This window comes from Halteromyces radiatus (genome assembly GCF_025201355.1).
Source record: "Halteromyces radiatus strain CBS 162.75 chromosome Unknown BX664scaffold_3, whole genome shotgun sequence".
Taxonomy (NCBI): domain Eukaryota; kingdom Fungi; phylum Mucoromycota; class Mucoromycetes; order Mucorales; family Cunninghamellaceae; genus Halteromyces; species Halteromyces radiatus.
Window position 1 is genome coordinate 2,110,906 of NW_026251689.1, and position 19,167 is coordinate 2,130,072.

Sequence of the window (19,167 nt, forward strand, 5' to 3'; positions counted from 1 at the left end):
TGTAGTCAAATTAGTATAGTTGATATATATATATAACACTTCTTCCTTATTTATTTATGCAATCCTCTCTTTTTTTTTTTTTTATCTATTTTATATCTACATTTTTGTAAAACCAAATAATAAATACGAATTTTATATCTGACATTTATTACTTTTTTGATAATGTAAAATAAGTACCTTTTTATACAAATGGAATTTCAATAAGTGATCTAAACTCCCAAAAAAGGGACACATATATCTATGCATGACGATTACTCTTTGTGCATTGACCATAAAATAAATCGTTGCTATCGAAATCATGGTTGTACGAAACTATCGTCATGTAAAAGTGATTATCAAAGGGGGATGAAACGTACCACCACTTGAGCCATTTTCTTTTAGACTATTTTTTAATTGAAGTAAAAAAAAAAAAAAAAAAAAAAAAAAAGGTGAACTAATCAAATATAAAAGTTTATTCACGGTTGAACGACCTGCGTTTTCGATAGTATATAAGAGAATGATGACTAAGTTGAATGACTAAGGTACGGACTAATTCAAAAACAATAATAAATATAATCAACCAAAAGATAAACCATCCAATGACATTGTTTCGAATCGTCAATTGTTCAGGGTGACAAAAAGTGCCTTGGAAGCTATACATGCCCTTGTCATCATTGTAAAACATACCAAAGTAGTCACCTAACCAAGTGAGCGGGATCAATCGATCATAAGATGGTGAATTTTGTGCATAGGCTCGTTCCGGAGTACCAGTTGGATCGAAAAGGAAGGACGTGCGTCTTGCTATAATTTCGTTCATGATGGCTGTCTTATTCATACTGGGACTGTTCACTGTTAGCCACGCATTTGCAGGAACAGCAGGATGATGAATATCTGTACCCACCATTTGAATCAAATTGTGTTGTTGAGCTGCTTGCATTGTTGGATAATCGAATGTCGCTTGGTTGATCACTTCAAAACCATCCACTCCCCATGCTATCAAGTCGGCCACAGATGGATGATTTGGAAGTCGTGGTAATTCATATCCAGTTTCTATATAAAAATAAAAAAAAGAAATGTGTTGAAGGAATAAATGTTTTTTGGGAAGAGCAACACCACTTTTAACAAAAAAAAAAAAAAAAAAAAAAAGGACTTACGAGTAGTATTGCTCCAGGGAATATGATTGACAATGACAATACCACCAAGAGCATGAGTTTTATTAATCACTTGTTGAAGCTCAAAATCAGAAGGTACTGGTGGACCAACAGGAATAGTTTGATTGATACCTATCAAATTCATATGGATACGACAGCAGCTATAAAGGAAAAAGAAAAAAATTGTAAGTATCTACAATATGTAATCATCCCCTGTTTACTTTTTTTTTTTATTACCTATATTCCATACCAGGGATGACAACAATTCTTTCCTTGTAGTATTCATCCTGCAAAGCTAATTTTTCTGCATAAATTCCACCTGCAATAGTATTGTGATCTCTATAAAAAAAAAAAAGCAACAAGATCAGTTGTATTGTATTTTGAATGTATCATTCAAAGATAATCTCTTACTCATAACTTACGTAACCATAACAGCATTATATCCATTTGCTGAGTCGTCCCATTTGTTGATATATACATAAAAAAAGAAGAAGATATAAACATTCCTTATTTGTTTTCTCGTTTTATTTGTTTTTTTTTCCTTTTTTTTTTATTATTTTACCAATATGCCAATCCAAAAGTTGTTTCACATTCATTTTTCCATCACTATAGGTAGAATGAGAATGGCCGTCCAGCAGCACATTGTATTGGAAAGACTGATTGTAGGGTGTTAAATAACTTGAAGGATTCACTTGCCAATTGAATTCGAGCTGAGAAAAGTCTTCAGGTTTCGGCATATCTTCTGTATATCGTAACCCAAGACCAATGGCAATAAGTACAGCCAAAATAATAACAAGAGTGAGAAAACGAGTAAGAAAACCAAGTAGATAAGTTCGGCTGGGTCGAAGCGTGTTGAGTAGAGTGTAATACCATGATCGTCTGTTCTCCGCAGTAAGTAATAAAGGTGAAGCATCTACCATTGTTGACTTCCTTGCTTTCAAACTACTTCCACTAGCTGATTCCTGGTCATCCATCGAGTTGAATAAAATACAATAAAATGAGTGAATTATATATGAAAAAGAAGAAACAAAAAAAAAAAAAAAAAAAAAGTGCGCGAGTGGATTTTTTTTTCCTTCTCGGTCAGGTTCCAAAACTTTATACTCTATCGCGGATTTCAAGCCCCGTACAGTGAACATTGATTGATCCTATACCTGACTTACAAAGGCATTACATCCTTGCTTAATACCTTTTATTACTAGTGTGATCTGATTGTACACAAATAAACAAAAAAAAAAACACTTTATTGATGATGATGATCATCATCATCTAGTCATAAGATATATCAAATTGTTCAGTAGATAAAATTACATAAAGATTCCTCCTCCTTTTTGTATTTTATTGTATTCGTTACCGTCTCTATTGTTATGTTATAAATAAATAAACTGAGAACTAGTCAATTCTTCTTTATCTTTGATGATAGACGAGATATTATGGTGATTTCTCAATTAATGTGGACTAATGATACCCATCATCTATCAGATTGTAGTAATATTTAGGAGTTGTTCTAGAACTGTATACCTTTTTTTATGTGTACTTCGTTTTAGAAAGAAGAAGTGAAATTTTTTTAAAAAAATAAATACAAACCTTAAATATCCGATCTTTTTTTTTTTTTTCAGTTGGATCATCTTTGCCGTTTGACCAATGTACCAAATGGAGATGATTCAAGAAGTAGGTAAAGTACCCAAGAAGAAAAAAGAAGCATCTTAAATCAAAGTTGGAAGTCAGCCAATCCAAAACCGGCCAAAACAAAGAAAATGGTTACTAAGACAATCAGATCAAACTAGAACATATTACCGCCGATTGAATGATACCATCCAGGTGGGTTGGAGCATGAAATATTATTGAATAGATAACATGAATCCTTTTTTTTTTTTTTTTTTTTTTGCAGCATTGTTCCACAGAAAAAAAAAAGGAAGAATGGAAGGAATCACTTTTTCAATTGCTTCCAGCGAATAAGGTTCATTGAGGTTTCGATAAAAAAAGAAAGGACTATTCACTACTGCTATTGCAAGTTGGTTAGTTTGTGTTACCATTGCGTCAATAAAAACAACAAATAAGTTTGTTAGAATAGGATTGAACATGATACTTTTTGATTTTAGCATGTTGTCAGATGTAACTGAGAGTATGAATGAAAACTGTTTCTAAAGAAAAAGGTCTTGGCTTGCATTCTTTTTTTTTTTTAGTTATTATTGTTGTCATAATTGTTTTTATAGATTAAGATAGAATCATAATGAACCTAATATAATAATAAAAAGAAAACCACATGATCATCGATCTTCGTTCATTTCTTAACGTTCATCATCAGAATAAAAAAAAAAAAAACACGCTAGTGTATGTAATTTCGTCAATTTGGAACTCAAAAGGTATAAATTCAGGTAGTTTGATTTCTTTCTTTTTCTTTTTTTTTTTTTCCCTTTTCTTATTTTTCTCAGCTACCCTTTTTCTGTTTTAAAATAAATAATAATATGAAATTCAACACTGCTTTACTCTTTACTCTTGGTTTGACAGCCACCACTGTTTTGGCTCAAGAAGTGAATATTCAAGGTTGTCAATGTGATGCTCAAGATACTAGTTGTATTCGAGATTGTGGTAAGTCATGTTCCTTGATCATGTATTGATTGAACCATGTCAAATGAATAAATAAATGTTGTATTTAATTCTTTTTTTTTTCTATAGTAACTGGTACTAATAGCTGTATCAACCAATGTGGAAACGATACTTCTTGCTATTCCAACTGTATTCAAGCCAGTTGGCCCGGTCAACAAGGTGCTCCAGCAACTGGTGACAATTCTTCTGGTGCTGCCAGTGCTACTGGAGCAAACTCTGCATCAGCTACTGGTGTTCCTACATCTGCTGCTTCTGCTTCCTCTGGTGCATCTGCTTCTTCTGGTGCTTCTGCTTCCTCTGGTGCTTCTGTTTCTTCTGGTGCCTCTGCTTCTGGTGCTTCAACTGCTATCTCCTCTTCTCCAGTATCCTCTGCTGTTTCTTCTCTCTCATCCGCTGTGTCATCTTCTGCATCTAGTTCTGCTGCCATCAGTGGTTCTTCTTCAGCTTCTGGTTCTTCTGCCAGTGCTTCTGCCACTACTACTGCCAATGCTGGTGTTTTGTCCAATGGTACTCCCATGTCCGCTGCTTTATTGGTTGTATCCGGTGTGATGATGGCTCTTTGTGCTTAAAATCATCTTTAAACTATATGATGCCCCTTTAATTTTATAGATTAGGTATATACTAAGGGGGATATCGGATCGGTTACCTTCTTTTTTTTTTAATGTTATTGTATCACATTTACTCTCTTATTAGTTTAGTTTATCTTTTTTTTTTTTTTTACACTTGTAGTTTATCATAGTATCATATCTCTTTCGATTTTTTTTTCTTTATTACTTTATCAATTGGAATTAAAAAAAAAAAAGCAAATAATGTGTTATGCTGTTTATTTTAAATGTGTTATATGGATTATAGTGTAGACTGGTTTGATGTTTGATGATGGTGGGGGTACTTTACGATGACGATCCTCATTGTTGTTTCTTGGCTTCATAAAAATAGAAGGTTTTCCGCGTCTCCGAACAAAAAACGGATTCTTTAATCCGATGGAATTAAAGGAAAAATTTGGTTTGCCACTTTTTTTTCTACTTCTTCTAAAAATGGTTAAAGATTCATGGTGGTTAGGGACCTGAGTTCAAACTTGTTCCTTTTTTTTCTTTTGTCAGGTATCTCTTTGACCTTTTTTTTCTTCATTTTTCATTTTTTTTTTTTTATCCATGTTGATATGAGAACTCAATTACTGGGTTTTTCCTACCAATTTGCGTTGATCCAAATAAAATTTGCGCAACATAAAAAATGAATTTACGCTGTCTTCTTTTTATGTTTGCACCACCGTCCAGTTGGAATTCCTGCAAAACTAAGTAAAAGTTTATGCTATCTTTATTTCAGTAAAAAAAAAAAAAAGATCTACAGGTTCTTTTCTTCAGCCAAACAACAATCAAAAAAAAAAAAAAAACAAGGAAGCACGGATGAGGTGAGTAAAGAGAAATAGATAACAAGAGAAAGTGCATCAGCTTTAAGTTTACTGGTTTTTCCATGTGAAGTGCGTTCATTTTTTTTATTTTTCTGCGTTGTGATTAGAGACTTGTTTGCATTGGGGGTTTGAATATATTTGTGGTGATCCTTTTTTTCATATTATGGATAATAGATGATGGATGATGGATGATGGATGATGAATGATATCAATAGAAGCTTTCTTCTTTATTATAGTCTTCTTAATGATCATAGCTAAATCAATAATTTGATTGTTCTCAACAGCAAAACCTGTTCTTTTTTTTCTTGCATTGTTTGTCATCACTCTTTTTTCTATAATCAATGCAAAACAATCATTACCCGATGACTGATAAAAAAAATAATAATTTATATCTCTTTCTATTCTTAGTATCCCTATGAAAAAGAATCACACTATCTTAGAAAAAGTAAGCTCCTTTTTTTCATTGTTTCTTTTTTCTATCATCAATAAAAAAACAATCATCATTATCCGATGACTGATAAAAAAAAAAGGAAAGAAAGAATTAACCACCCCTTTTTATTCTTAGCATCCTCAGCAAAAACTTTATCATTTTCTATAAAATATTCTTCCTCGATCTTTTTTATTTTATTTCTTTGTCTTTTTCTTTATCCTTTTCTTATTTAACATTCATATATATATATATATCATTTGATCATCTATCGTACAAATCATATTATGATAAGTTCAAAAAAAAAAAAAGCGACTACTTACTTACCTTATTTCTCTTTCTATTCTTTTTTTGTATATTCTCTTTTTGGCATAATCATAACAACGCAAATCACACTTTTTTCACCCGCAAATCATATTATTCAATTACCCAAATTATTTATTCCTCTCTGTCGATTCTTATGAAAAAAAAAAACAGTATAATATTCTCAACTCTTACAAATACATTGTTGATTTGACTGTTACCTTCTTATGCAAGCAAATGTGCAAGGTATGACAAGTGGAATAGGAGAATATCTCAAATGTGCATGAAAATGGTTGGACTCCATTTGGCGTTTTTACTATGACGTGGAATGTGGCAAGAGTTGGATCATCATATGGAATCATCTTAGTTAATCCTCTACGATTCTCTCCCTCCCCCTCTCTCTCTCTGTTTTTTTTCTTCCTATTATTGCCATCATTCATTTCTATAGTACTTTTTTTTTTTTTTTTTTTTTTAACCCTCATCATCTATTTTAAAATAAATTATTTTTTTTTTTACTAGTTATTTTATCATATTATTTGTATGATATTGGGCTCCGCCAATTTTTTGAATTTCTTTTTCTTTCTTTCCCTTATTCTTCCCCTCTTCCTTCTTATGACTACTGAAGACAATGCAACTAACTCTAATAACAATGAACAATATATTTATCGCAATGTAAAAAGTTATCAAGTATTACAACGATCTAGAAAAACTAATACAGCACTTGTAGATTTGAATAATGGACAACCATTATTAGAACTGGGTGTAGGTGGACCATATCAAGTAGGTAACGCTTCTCAAGTAATGGTGGGTGATATTTGGATCCTAGCAGGTCAAAGCAATATGCGCGGTTTTGGGTTCTTTAATAACTACGACAAGCAAGTTCCATGTCATGTATTTCAATCCAATGAATCTTGGGGTCTCGTTTATAACAATCAACCTGTACACCAAATAGCTTCTAGTCCTCGTCAAGTTCATCATATGTACTCTGATCCTACCGTTTCTGATCCTAATTTGGTCTTTTCTCGTGGTGCATCTCTTGCTCCTTTTTTCGCTGAACAATATCAACATCAACTTCATATACCTGTAGGTTTGGTTCCTTGTGCACATGGTGGCGTTGATATTCAGAAATGGATGAAACAACAACAAGATGATGACAACAATACTAGTCAAACAACCCTTTATGGTGCGATGATAGATAAAATAAATTTGGTAGCAGGTGGTCAACCAAAAGGTATATTATGGTATCAAGGGGAATCGGATGCTGTGAATTGGACTTCTGCTCAACAATACTATGATCATTTTACGCTCTGGCTTCAACAATTACAACATGATCTACCCAAAGATACATTATTTATCTATGCACAAATTGGACATACTGCTTATATAGCATCATCACTTGATACAAAGAACAAATTGGATCAAGGTTGGAGTTTGGTACGACAAGCACAAATAGATGTCTTTCAACAACAAGAACAGCGGAAAAACAATACATTATTGACATCCTTAGTATCAACAATAGACACGGAACTGGATGATTTTGTTCACTTGTCAGCAAATGCATCAAGAAAAATTGGATATCGTATGGCAAATGCAGCTATCTCATTGATACAACGACAAGAAGTAGAAAAAGATGATTATGAATCGACAATTATCTATGGAAACAGAGTGACGATGAATCATACACCTTACAATAATGGACGGAATTGGATACACACTCTACGAATTGGATTTTATTTTAATGGTAGCAAACGGCCTAAATGGAGGAGGACAACATCATTAACAAAAGTAACAACTAATGACAACGAAGAGGATGATGATGATGAATTGGATTTAATTCCTATCAATGGATTTACACTTCATGATACCCAACAACCAAATAACCCTTTGGATGGTTTTATTTATTCGGTACGTATCACCAAGGATCACAATGTCGATTTGTATTTGACTGAAGCTGGATATCAAAATATGTTAAAACATGCAGCCCAAGGGAAACAGTATGTGGTATGGTACGGCTATGGACAAAACCCACAGTGCAACTTGATGACTACCTCTAATATTGCTGCGTTGGCTTTTGGTCCTCTACCTGTAAATGTCACTTCTTTGCCTCGTTTATCTCATGGTGGCCAATCAAATATAGAATAGAAATATATTAGATTTTTTTTTTATTTACATAGCTTAGTGAATTGGTTTTTTTTTTATACATTAGAAATAGATTGATTTTTGTATTTTTTTAATAAAGATGATCATCACGATTTAATAAAGTATTGTGGATGGTTTAACCCAAACCTTTTTGATGTTTTTGAACCCAGCAGGTCGAAAGATTTTTGTTTTTCCCTGACTTGTTTTTTTTTCTTCCTTCCCTTTCTCTACTTTTTTTTTTTTTTTTTTTTTTTTTTTAGATAACATGTTACAGTTTATTCAAAGATCGCGAACAATCATACCTCGCTTACGGCAACAACGGTTATATACAACTACAGCAGACAATGGTTCTTTTTTTTACAAATATGGTACACCATTAGTGAAATGTACTGTCCTTGCTTCTTCTACAACGTTAGCTTGGAAACTTTTATGGCAACACTTGGAATATGATGAATATCGTGACGAAGCAGAAGGTGTAATCAAACAATTGGAAGAAAGAATCAAGTCTTTGGAAGATCAACGAACAAATCAACCATCATCTCCGTAGACCTTTTCTTTTTCTTAAATTATTCTCCTCAACCATTCTCTCTCTTCCGTCCTAGTATAGAACAAAAAAAAAAAATAAGAATAATATAAATCATATCAAAATAAATAAAAAATTGATTCATTTTTCAATTTGGTGATGAATTATTGTTACATATAATTTGTCTCAATGGTATGTGTTGTTGTCTAAAATGCAAGACGGAGCTCAACTCAAAAATTGACTGTCCTTCAATTTTCTTGTTCCCTAATAGGTCCTCTCATTCTCCTTTCTTTTCTATCTCTTTTTCTTTTTCCTTCAATTACCAAAAAAAAAAGTCATCTTTTTATATATTCATTTCATTAGATATCTTTTGTTATAGGTAATTATAATTTGAACTATTCAATCTTTCTTATCATGTCGTTCAAAGGTCATTAATTTAACTCATCTTTCTTCATTTTAGATAACTTTGGCAAGTACAGGTGTTCTTTCATTATGCCTGGTTTAATAGAAATAACACGTAAACGTAAGGCATATTTTTATTTTATTTTATTTTTCTTTATTATTCCATTCAATGTGTTTTACAAATATAAGGTTTACTCAGAAAGTATATCACGCTCATCTGTTTGTATTTTACTTGTTATAGGTATTATGGATGCTATTAAAGCTATCCAACCACCTGGAAAATGGAAAATCGTGGTAGTCGATTCAAAAAGTTATGAAATATTGAATGCTTCTTGCAAAATGTATGATATTCTGGAAGAAAATGTAAGTTGTTAAACATAAATTCATTTTTCTCTTTTCTTTTACTAATGCTTTTTTTTATCTATTTATTTAAAGGTAACGTGTAGGTATTTTTTTTTTTTTTGACAAAGGAGGGTGGGGAGAATATCTCATTCATCATTCTTATATGGTAATATTTGATAATTTTAATTTAGTGGTGGAAAATATTGAAAAAGTACGACAACCTTATCCAAGTTTGGCAGCTATTTATTTCTTAACACCATGCCGAGAATCCATTTTACGACTTGTGGACGATTTCTCTGCTCATAAGGAACCTTTATACAATGCTGCTCATATTTATTTTACAAGCGGTAAGAAGAAGAAGAAGAAAAAATATGGATTATATCTTACTTTGATTTATTGATTTTTTTTTTTTATTTTCGATATTTAGGACTAGATGATGATTTGTTCTCTGATCTTAACAAACGATTGAAAAGTACTGGTGCAGCAGAATATGTTCATGGATTGAAGGAAATGTATGTGGACTATAAAGGTAAACTATTTTATTCATCATTATTATCAATGATTAAATAGTATATTTGATTTTCAACTTACATATATTTATATATTTAGTGGTAGAATCTGCAGTCTACACAGTAGATCCAGTATCTAGTTTTTTCTCAGTATTTGGAACTGATGACCGTGCTTACCCAGAAGCTTCCTTGCGACACTCAGCAAAACAATTATTATCATTATGCGTTACATTGGGTGAAGATCCTATCATTCGATATCAAGTCCCACCAGAAAATGATGGTAAGACTCCTCTTTTACCTTATGAAGGAGCAACCAAATCTCTTGCCTTGTCGCTTCAAAAGGAACTGGATCATTTTTGTCGATTGAATCCAAACTTTCCAGTAAGTTGGTTTTTTTTTGTTATCATTATTATTGTAATTATTATTATTCTATTTTATAATTTTTTTTTTTTTTTTTTTTTTTTTTTTTTTAGCCACAACGACAACCACCTCAACCACGAGCAACTATTCTTATTGTGGATAGAACTTTGGATGAATATGCACCTATATTACACGAATTCACTTATCAAGCCATGATCAACGATTTACTACCTGTGAAGCCAACTGAAAATGGAACTGGTATTGTCTATTCTTATGAGTATACACAATCAGATGGATCTATGGGAACAAAAGATGTGATCTTGGACGAAGAAGATGATGTATACAAAAGTATTCGACATTTACATATAGCTGAGTGTACAGATCGTTTGATTGAAAACTTCAACAAGTTCTTAGCCGATAATAAACAAGCTGCAGGAAACAGGCAAGTCAGTGTAGAAATTACATCCGCATCTAACTAATATTTGTTTCTATCTATCTATTTTTTTTTTTTTTTTTTTTTTTTTTTGTAGTGATTCAAATACTCCTCCTACGGATTCTGCAAAAAGTTTGAAGGATATGAAGGATATGCTGACCAAGTTACCTCAATTTCAAGAAATGAAAGCCAAAGTAAATCAAATCTTTTTTTTTTTTTTTTTGAAAACCAAACATCCTCATCTTCCTTTCTTTTCTTTTTTTTTTTTTTTTAATTGGTATATTGATTCATAGTATTCTACTCATTTAAGTATTGCTCAAGAGTTGATGTCCTGTTTTGAAAAACAAAAGCTAAACTCTGTCGGAAATCTTGAACAGGTAAAAGAGAAAAAAAAGAAAATGAAAATTATTCATTCAAATATTCCTTTTTAAATCTATAGAATATTGCTACCGGAGAAACTCCAGACGGCGAAGTACCAAAAACTATTGTATTGGATATGGTACCTTTATTAGATGACCCTTATATCAGGTAATGATTTACTCATTCATCAATGAAAAAAAAAAGAAAAAAAACGATGGTCTTGGATTATTTAATTTGTTCATTTCTTCTTGATACAGTGCTACAGACAAGACGCGCCTATTGATGCTATATATCATTTCCAAGGAGGGTGGCATCTTGGAAGACGACAAACGCAAACTATTGGAACATTCACATCTTTCCCAGGAACATCGTGAAGCAGTTGGTAATTTATCACTTATGGGGGTACAAGTCACCAAGAATCGCCGTGCGCCTGGAGAGAAATCATTACGCAAACGATTAACACGCCGAAGACAGAACAGGGATGATGATCAACCATATGAACTCTCCCGCTACGTACCCGCACTGAAGAAATCCATGGATGTAAGTTAAATGAAGAAGAAAAAGATTTTGACATTTGACTAAACATTATTTTTAATATTTTTCAGTCATTTTTCTCACATCAACTGGATCACCAACAATTTGCTTTTACTCGGGAATCAGATATGGATAAAGTGGACACTACTGGCGGTTCATCTCTTGGACAAGTTCAAGCAGGAACTCATCTCACAAGTGGTGTATCTTTAAGAACTACCAAACCTACATGGAAGAACAAATCTAATGGGGTAAAAAATAAAAAGTTAGAGTCAAATCGGACATTGAACAAAGAAATGAAAAAGAAAGAAAAAAAAAAATAGACTTATCCTACTTTACCTTATTTAGGCTTCTGGACAACGTACATCTCAAGGACCCAAATTGATCGTCTTTGTGATTGGTGGTATGACTTATTCTGAAATTCGAGCAGCTTATGAATCAAGTGAAGCATATCATCGTGATATATTTGTTGGTAAGTATATTTTATTATTCATTTGGATAAAGAAGAATTTGACTAAAGTTTATATATATTTCTAGGAACCACTGAAATCTTACGACCAGCAAAATATGTAGAAAATCTTAGTCAACTTCGAATGCCTGTACCACGAATTAAATCTGTGATTCCACCTTATACAGCACCACCATCTCTAACATCAATACCATCCTCTTTGAAAAGCCACATGCCTCAACTTAGTTTATCAACATCACAAATCAGTCTCGGAAGTCAAACCACCAAAAGTAGTAGTACAACAAACATCAGCCCATCTTTGGATAAATCTGAAGGGGACAAAAAGAAGAAGAAAGGACTCAAAAAACTTTTTGGTTAGATAGATATGTTTTGTTATTATAATAATAATAATTATTATTATTATCAATAAACATGTATACGTTTTTTATATATTTTTTAATTTTGATGATGATTTCTTAAAAGCCTGACCTTTTTTTTTTTTTTAGTTCTCAAGTCGATTCACACCCAGCCTTTTCGACTTGGCATTAGCCTTTATTGTTTTTTTTTTTGTTGGTTTCTGCCGTCCCCCTTTTTTGATTTGTTCAAAATTTATTTTTAGAAAAAGATATATTTTAGATCTTTTTCCTTTTTTTTTTTTTTTTTTTTTTTCTTCTTCTTCTTCTTCCTTTTTTTACTCTTTCTTTTCTTTATTTTTTCTCATTTTACTAGTATAACAATGTATCAAACTGATCCTCACCCAGATCCTTATGCCAATCAATATCCTCCTCCACCTCCCTTAACATCTGAACATCATACTGGTTATGGTTCTCCACCACCAGTTCCTCAAACAACTAACAACACTTATATTCCACCACCTCAACACACATATACACCACCTCTTCAACAACATGGTTATCCTATCGATGGTCAACATCATACATCCACTTCGATACCGCTTGTAGATAGGCAAAGTATTGCTGGAGTAGGTCACCAACCTAGTTACGACAATTATCATTCAGTACCGATGACCAATGATCCTCACGTAGTAAATATGGGTGAATATCAAACGGCAGCACAAGGTGAACATATGTACAATAATCAACATACGATGGCACGACAGGAAGACTATTATGCGGATTATCGAGATGAACCTGATTCTCATACGCCTATGGTTCAACCTTCAGAACAAAAACAATATTCCATTCAACCTGAAGATCAAGAAGGATACAAAAGGCCTATTCAGTCAAACAATAACAAGAATAAGAAATATATGACACCAGGACCAATGATGGCACCAGAAGATGAAGCTGAATCTTATCGACCTAAACAATATCGACATGACGACGATCGACGAGGTGGATGTAATTGTTGCTGCTACAATCCGGCTATGACATGTTGTTCGTGCTTTTGTTTCCTTATCTCTTTGGCGTTCTTGGCAGCTGGGATTGCACTGATGATTGCTGCCAAGGTGATCGGAGACAAGTGTAATACTCAATGTGGTGATGCGGTGGACACAGCTAAATCTTATGGTGTGAATGCTCAGCCTTGTGATGCTATTTGTGGAAAAGTGGTTCATGATGGTATGTTCTATGGTGGTATTGCTGTTGCTGTTCTGGCTGGGATTGCTGCGATTTGGAAGATATTTATGTGGATGTGTGCTGCTGGCTCAAGAAGATGAAGGATTTGAAATGACTTGGTTACTTTTTGGTTGTATATATATATATATATAAAAGAAGAAAGATTCATAAACACAATCGTATTAGTTATTCATTCTATCTCTTCTGTTCTGTATTTTTAGTCATATATCATTTATTTTACTTTTAGTTAGTTTTTCTTATTCTTTCGATCCCCCCCTTTACTTCTCTTATTATATCTGTTTATATCAATAAATAAATCAATCTATAAGATCTTCCTTTCTTTCTTGTAATATACTTTTAAATTCGGATCCATGCCTCTTTGAGCAAAGTCCTAAATCTAGGCAATCAACCTTATTTTCAGTCACCGCTTCTGTTGTTCGTCCTACCACCTCTTTTGTCTTCTCTTTAATTTTTTTTTTTTTGTCTTTTTTTCTGGTTTACCATTATGCGATTACGTATACGTCATTCTCAAGGGGTAATTACCATCGATGAAGTGAATCAAGACCAATCCGTCGGAACATTATGTCAAACAATTGAAAATATGATTTCAACAGATAAATGGGTACAATGTAAGTGAAAAAAAAAAGAATACCTGAGCAACAAAATTCTTTCTAGTTGTTTAACTATTTCTTATTTTATTTTATTTTATTTTATTTTTATATTATTATATGTGGAATCAGTATCTGGTGGCTATCCTCCAAAACCCATTACTGATAGGTCTATTACTCTTCAAGCAGCAGGTATCAAACATGGTGATGCTTTAACCGTGACTTTGATCGAGCCCCAAACACCAACTACTTCTCTCCCTCCTGCTAATACATCACGTTCCTCTACTTCTCATGCTATTGCTGTATTGGATGGTTATTTGGTACAAAGGGTAAGTCATTCAATTCCCAATTAGGTTTTTGTTTTAAATATATATGAATATTTCATGTTCGATTTTTTTTTTTTATATTCTACTGATATTTATATATGTATTCATTTAGGTAATGGATGATGACAACTCTTGCTTATTTCGATCTATTGGGTAAGAAAAAAGGAAGAAAGGAATGAATGGGTATCTATACGAAAGAAAATCAATACTTATCATGACTACTTTGATCTCCATGCGCGTGAATAGATATGTCCTGGAAAAGAATCATACAACGTTTGCTCAGAAATTACGTCAAGGTAACTAACAAAAAAAAAAAAAAGAGTCTTGCCCTGAAAGAAATCCGCATAAAGGTTGATTATTCTCTTTTTTTTTTTTTTTGGGAATGGATGATTAGTGGTTGCTGAAGTTATCACCAACGATCCTGAAACTTACTCCGATGTAACATTAGGGTAGGTATTTATGATACTAAAGAGATAAATTTTACTAAATTGTGTTTTATAGACAACCTAGATGTATGTGAATCTGTCTTTTTCAATAGTCACAATCTTTGGACATTTATTGACATTCTTTTTTTTTTTTATAGACAAGTATATCGAATGGATCAAGAAGGATACATCTTGGGGTGGTGCAATAGGTAGATAGAAAAAAGAATCATTAGCAGAAATAGGGATCTACTTACTGATCTAAGCTTTTTTTTTTTATAGAATTATCCATATTTTCTAAATATTTTAATATAGGTAGGTGAAAGAAAGATTTGCGCAGCCATCGAGTAACACATTATTTATTTATATTGTAGAAATTGTTAGTGTGGATATACAAACTGGTAGGATGGATCGATTTGGGGAAGGCTCTTATGATGAACTAGTATTGATCCTCTATAGTGGAATTCGTAAATGAATTATTATCGAAAAAAAAAAAGACAATTCTTATGATTCCTTTTTTTTTTATTAGATTATGATGCATTGGCTTTATCACCAATGGAAAACTGTGATTCTGAATTTGATGAAACTCGATTTCCAATTTCTAATAGTAAACCTCTTCTTGCAGCAGCTCAGGAACTAGCCTCGTTATTACAAAGGGTAAACGTCAAACATGTTTACCTAAAATGTTTTTTCATTTATCACGTGGTTTGTTATTTATATACTTTCTATTTTTTTTTTTTTTATTCTCTATCTTAGGAACACAAATACACAGATGTTGCCAATTTTACGCTGAAATGTGAGATATGTCAAACTGGATTGATTGGTGAAAAAGGTAAAATTGACTCCAAAAAGTAATATCTGAAACATAAATACACATTTTCAGCTAATACGTTTATCCGGTAACCCATTTTTTTTTTTAATAGACGCTCAGACACATGCTATGGTAAAGATATCAACAAATTCAAGCAATAATCATGTATTTATATAACCTGTGATCCCATCATCTTATTTCAATCTTTTTCTTCTCTCTCTCTTTTTTTTTTCTTCTTCTTCTTTTATATCTAGTCAACTGGTCATACCAATTTCGTGGAATATTCTTAATATTTAGATAGAGTGGTGAGGGTGGAAAACAGGTGGGGCGGAGGTCTCAACCGGAAAACCATGGAAGTAATCGTATTTGTCGTCGGACTTGATTTATCCTTTTTTTTTTTTTTTTTTTTTTAATCAAATAAAAAAGAAAAGTTTCTTTCTTTACTTCTCTTTTCCCGTGTTATTTTTCTTTTCTGTTATTTCACTTGAAATGGAAACTGAGCAACAGCACAAACGGCAACGTGTATCCAAGGCTTGGTAAGTTGATGGAAATTCATAGTTTGATAGTCTATAAAATGATCTTTTTATTCTTATCTCATTCTTTTTCTATTATTACTTTACTAGTGAACAATGTAGAGGCAAGAAAACCAAGTGCGATGGGCAACTTCCTAGTTGTGGAATCTGTAGATCACAAAACATTACATGTACATATAAGGCTATTACAAAGAAGGTAAATTAAGAGAGAAAAAAAATTACAAGAACAAATATTAACATGATACTTATTGATTGACTCACTTTTTCTTTTTGTGCGTATGTATATGTCAATAGCGGGGACCTCCAAAAGGATATATTGAAGCTATTGAAGGACGTCTACATCGTTTGGAAGCATTGATTGGAAGTATTATTCAAGAAGATGATCCTCGGTTCCAAGCGATATTGAATGAATTGAATGCTCCACTACAAACCGTCAATGGTGAGCTGATTCGACCACGAAGAGCAAATGCTGTCACTTCATCCTATGATACCGTTTCTCCAACATCAACAACAGCACCATTATCATCATCAGTAACTGAAGTACAAAATGCAGGTTTATCTCAATATTTAGAATCATCATCATCACTACCTCAACAATCGCGAGAACGGATTCATCAACAATCACAAGTAGACTATAATGAATTGAGTAGTCATGAAAGCGATATCTCACCCACTGTCAAAGTAGAAGAGGATGTAGAAACCAGCGATAATTTAGGCAATCTCTCTGTGGATGAAAGTGGACAACTACGATATTATGGCAAGTCATCTGGATTTTACATGTTACGCAATAGTCAAAACTTTCGAAATGGTGCCTTCCGGTTCAATTCTAGAGGATATCGTGGTGATTCAAAAATGAACCCATTAGAACAACTCATCATTGATCCATTTGAACTACCTCCAGCCGATCTATCAAAAATTCTCTTGGATCTCTATTTTGATCACTTTTATACTCTGCTGCCTATTGTGCACAAGGATTCTTTTCGGCAAGCATATGAAAATACCACAAATCCTCCTTCTCACCTATTACTGAACGCTATTTATGCTGTCGCCTCTCGGATATGCTCTGATGAACGTGTACGAACTACTCCTGATCAACCGGAAACTGCTGGTGATATCTTTTTTGAACGAGCTAGGATTCTTTTGGATTTCGAATATGATGATTTCAAGGTATCTACGGTACAATCTCTTCTTTTGATGAGTAGTCATCAGAACGGCGCTTTGAAAAGTATTCGTGGATGGATATACAGTGGAATGGTAAAAAAAAAAAAAAAAAAAAAAAAAAAAAAAAGTACTGTTTTTTTTGATAGTGATTCTTATTTTCTTTTTTTATTGAATTAGGCTTTCCGAATGAGTCAAAATCTTGGATTACATTGTAACTGTGATTCATGGGACTTGACACATACTGAAAAAGAAGAACGAAAACGAGTGTTTTATTGTTGCTTTGTGATTGATCGTTTATCAAGTGCTATGCATGGACGATCGCCTGTGGTGGATGAACGTGATTGTGATGCTCCTTACCCTCAGGACAATGACAAATGTGATCTAGACAAAAGTGGAATCAAGATTATGGACAACTTTCATGCTTTGATCAAACTATGTGATATCCTAGGTTGTGTTCTACGTGATGTATATTCTGTAAGAGGAAGACAACAATTGAAACGAATGACATCTCCTGATGTTCTTGTGTCGAAACTGGATAAAGCATTAAACAACTGGATGTCGAAATTACCAGTATCAGCACGATATCGACCACCGAACACTCGAATAGCAGAAGAAGCACCAGCACCATCTTTAGCATTATGTCAAATTCATATGCTCTATTACACCACATTGATTTTACTACATCGACCATTTATCCCTGGACCAACACAAACCCAATCCCCATCTGTTTTTCCCTCACGTGAAATATGTACATATGGTGCCAATAAGATCTTGGATATTGTGGTGTCATTGATGAAGGAAAAGCGGCTCAAGAATGTTAACAATTACACACTGTATTTTATGTTTACAGCAGGCATTATCTTTATCAACGATGCATCATCTCCGGATAGTATGGATGCTTTTGAGGCCAAGATTAGTATCAACAAGATTATTCATGCAATGGATACAGTGGAAACAACATGGATTACTTCGGCAAGACATTCCAATATACTTGGTGAATTAGCAGGATTACGTGATATCAATTTGGAAGTGGTGAATGAAAATTTCAAACGAACTATGCAACAACAACAACAAGAACAAGAACAACGAAAAAGACAACAACAACAATCAGCATCTATTGTCATGCCCAATTCGCCTGTTCTCAATACCAATGATTCATTCTCAACTATACAACCACAAAACAATCAAGGATCATCCTTTCAATCTACTTATTCAAATCGAGGTACAGGTAGTACAACACCTAGTATTATGGATAGCTATATAGATGATCGTCTTAGTACCAGTTCTAGATCGCCTTCAACTTCATCCATATTATACGATAAGCCAACACTGGAAGCTAATACTACTCTAGAGAATGATAGACCTTTTGATCCTCTCGGTACTGCCTTCTTTGGTGTTCCCTCCTCTTTTGATGTGAATGAATGGACTTACTATTTGAATAGAATGAATCAACAACAATCTTGATACTCATATTAGTTAGTTCATCCTTTTTTTTTTATGTTATGATTTAATAATATATTCATTATTACTAGTATGGCGTTTCGCCTTTCTCCATTTCAGATTCCGATTTGGTCTATTGAAGGCCCTTGCGTTTTTTCGCCTTCTTTCTTTTTCACTTTTTTTTTTTTGTTTCCTCTTCTTCTGTGTTCTTTTTTTTTTTTTTTCTTTTTTTTTTTTTTTGTGTACGTGTCTGAGTGATACACGACTTTTCACTATTTTTTTTTTACTAATTGACTTTTTGAAACAAAAAAAAAAAAAGGACGATTGAACATTTTTTTTTTTGTTATTGTTTTTATTCTTAACCTTT

General features: G+C 32.9%; 6 protein-coding genes across 6 annotated transcripts; 5 read left to right on the forward strand and 1 right to left on the reverse strand.

The window, feature by feature from the left end:
- Nucleotides 1–451: 451 nt before the first annotated feature.
- Nucleotides 452–2,050, reverse strand: BX664DRAFT_259844 (polymerase/histidinol phosphatase-like protein; the record flags this gene model as incomplete). The annotated part of the gene is made up of 5 exons (XM_051540602.1): nt 452–1,029; nt 1,134–1,291; nt 1,368–1,469; nt 1,553–1,580; nt 1,693–2,050. The coding sequence occupies 5 exons, from the start codon at nt 2,048–2,050 to the stop codon at nt 452–454; spliced, it is 1,224 nt and encodes a 407-aa protein (XP_051401727.1).
- A 4,287-nt stretch (nt 2,051–6,337) lies between these two features.
- BX664DRAFT_329360 (SGNH hydrolase-type esterase domain-containing protein) lies at nt 6,338–8,124 on the forward strand. Its single transcript, XM_051544764.1, has one exon. It carries the CDS (start codon nt 6,416–6,418, stop codon nt 8,015–8,017), a length of 1,602 nt encoding a protein of 533 aa, XP_051401728.1. The 5' UTR covers nt 6,338–6,415; the 3' UTR covers nt 8,018–8,124.
- A 713-nt stretch (nt 8,125–8,837) lies between these two features.
- On the forward strand, nt 8,838–12,344 carry BX664DRAFT_278138 (Sec1-like protein). The gene is made up of 14 exons (XM_051541394.1): nt 8,838–8,916; nt 8,998–9,060; nt 9,181–9,309; nt 9,473–9,628; nt 9,709–9,810; nt 9,891–10,171; nt 10,264–10,592; nt 10,681–10,777; nt 10,877–10,960; nt 11,023–11,111; nt 11,201–11,483; nt 11,549–11,725; nt 11,823–11,946; nt 12,012–12,344. Exons 2-14 carry the CDS (start codon nt 9,030–9,032, stop codon nt 12,299–12,301), a joined length of 2,172 nt encoding a protein of 723 aa, XP_051401729.1. The 5' UTR covers nt 8,838–8,916; nt 8,998–9,029; the 3' UTR covers nt 12,302–12,344.
- A 239-nt stretch (nt 12,345–12,583) lies between these two features.
- Nucleotides 12,584–13,747, forward strand: BX664DRAFT_329365 (uncharacterized protein). The gene has a single exon (XM_051544765.1). It carries the CDS (start codon nt 12,659–12,661, stop codon nt 13,598–13,600), a length of 942 nt encoding a protein of 313 aa, XP_051401730.1. The 5' UTR covers nt 12,584–12,658; the 3' UTR covers nt 13,601–13,747.
- A 255-nt stretch (nt 13,748–14,002) lies between these two features.
- BX664DRAFT_329366 (uncharacterized protein) lies at nt 14,003–16,090 on the forward strand (the record flags this gene model as incomplete). Its single annotated transcript, XM_051544766.1, has 12 exons — nt 14,003–14,128; nt 14,240–14,436; nt 14,546–14,586; nt 14,680–14,729; nt 14,828–14,882; nt 14,935–14,945; nt 15,017–15,067; nt 15,138–15,170; nt 15,230–15,322; nt 15,385–15,512; nt 15,612–15,687; nt 15,779–16,090. Coding segments are annotated over 12 exons (926 nt in total), but the record flags the coding sequence as incomplete, so codon positions are not given.
- On the forward strand, nt 16,066–18,919 carry BX664DRAFT_329369 (fungal-specific transcription factor domain-containing protein). The gene is made up of 4 exons (XM_051544767.1): nt 16,066–16,202; nt 16,290–16,395; nt 16,494–17,453; nt 17,538–18,919. The coding sequence occupies exons 1-4, from the start codon at nt 16,156–16,158 to the stop codon at nt 18,822–18,824; spliced, it is 2,400 nt and encodes a 799-aa protein (XP_051401732.1). The 5' UTR covers nt 16,066–16,155; the 3' UTR covers nt 18,825–18,919.
- Nucleotides 18,920–19,167: the final 248 nt, after the last annotated feature.

Coding starts and splice junctions, on each gene's coding strand:
- BX664DRAFT_329360 (XM_051544764.1), top strand. CDS start 6,416: ATGATATTGGGCTCCGCCAATTTTTTGAATTTCTTTTTCTTTCTTTCC.
- BX664DRAFT_278138 (XM_051541394.1), top strand. CDS start 9,030: ATGCCTGGTTTAATAGAAATAACACGTAAAC. Junction 9,629..9,708: donor TCATATTTATTTTACAAGCG/GTAAGAAGAAGA, acceptor TTCGATATTTAG/GACTAGATGATGATTTGTTC. Junction 9,811..9,890: donor AATGTATGTGGACTATAAAG/GTAAACTATTTT, acceptor TTATATATTTAG/TGGTAGAATCTGCAGTCTAC.
- BX664DRAFT_329365 (XM_051544765.1), top strand. CDS start 12,659: ATGTATCAAACTGATCCTCACCCAGATCCTTATGCCAATCAATATCCT.
- BX664DRAFT_329369 (XM_051544767.1), top strand. CDS start 16,156: ATGGAAACTGAGCAACAGCACAAACGGCAACGTGTATCCAAGGCTTG. Junction 16,396..16,493: donor ATAAGGCTATTACAAAGAAG/GTAAATTAAGAG, acceptor ATATGTCAATAG/CGGGGACCTCCAAAAGGATA. Junction 17,454..17,537: donor GATGGATATACAGTGGAATG/GTAAAAAAAAAA, acceptor TTATTGAATTAG/GCTTTCCGAATGAGTCAAAA.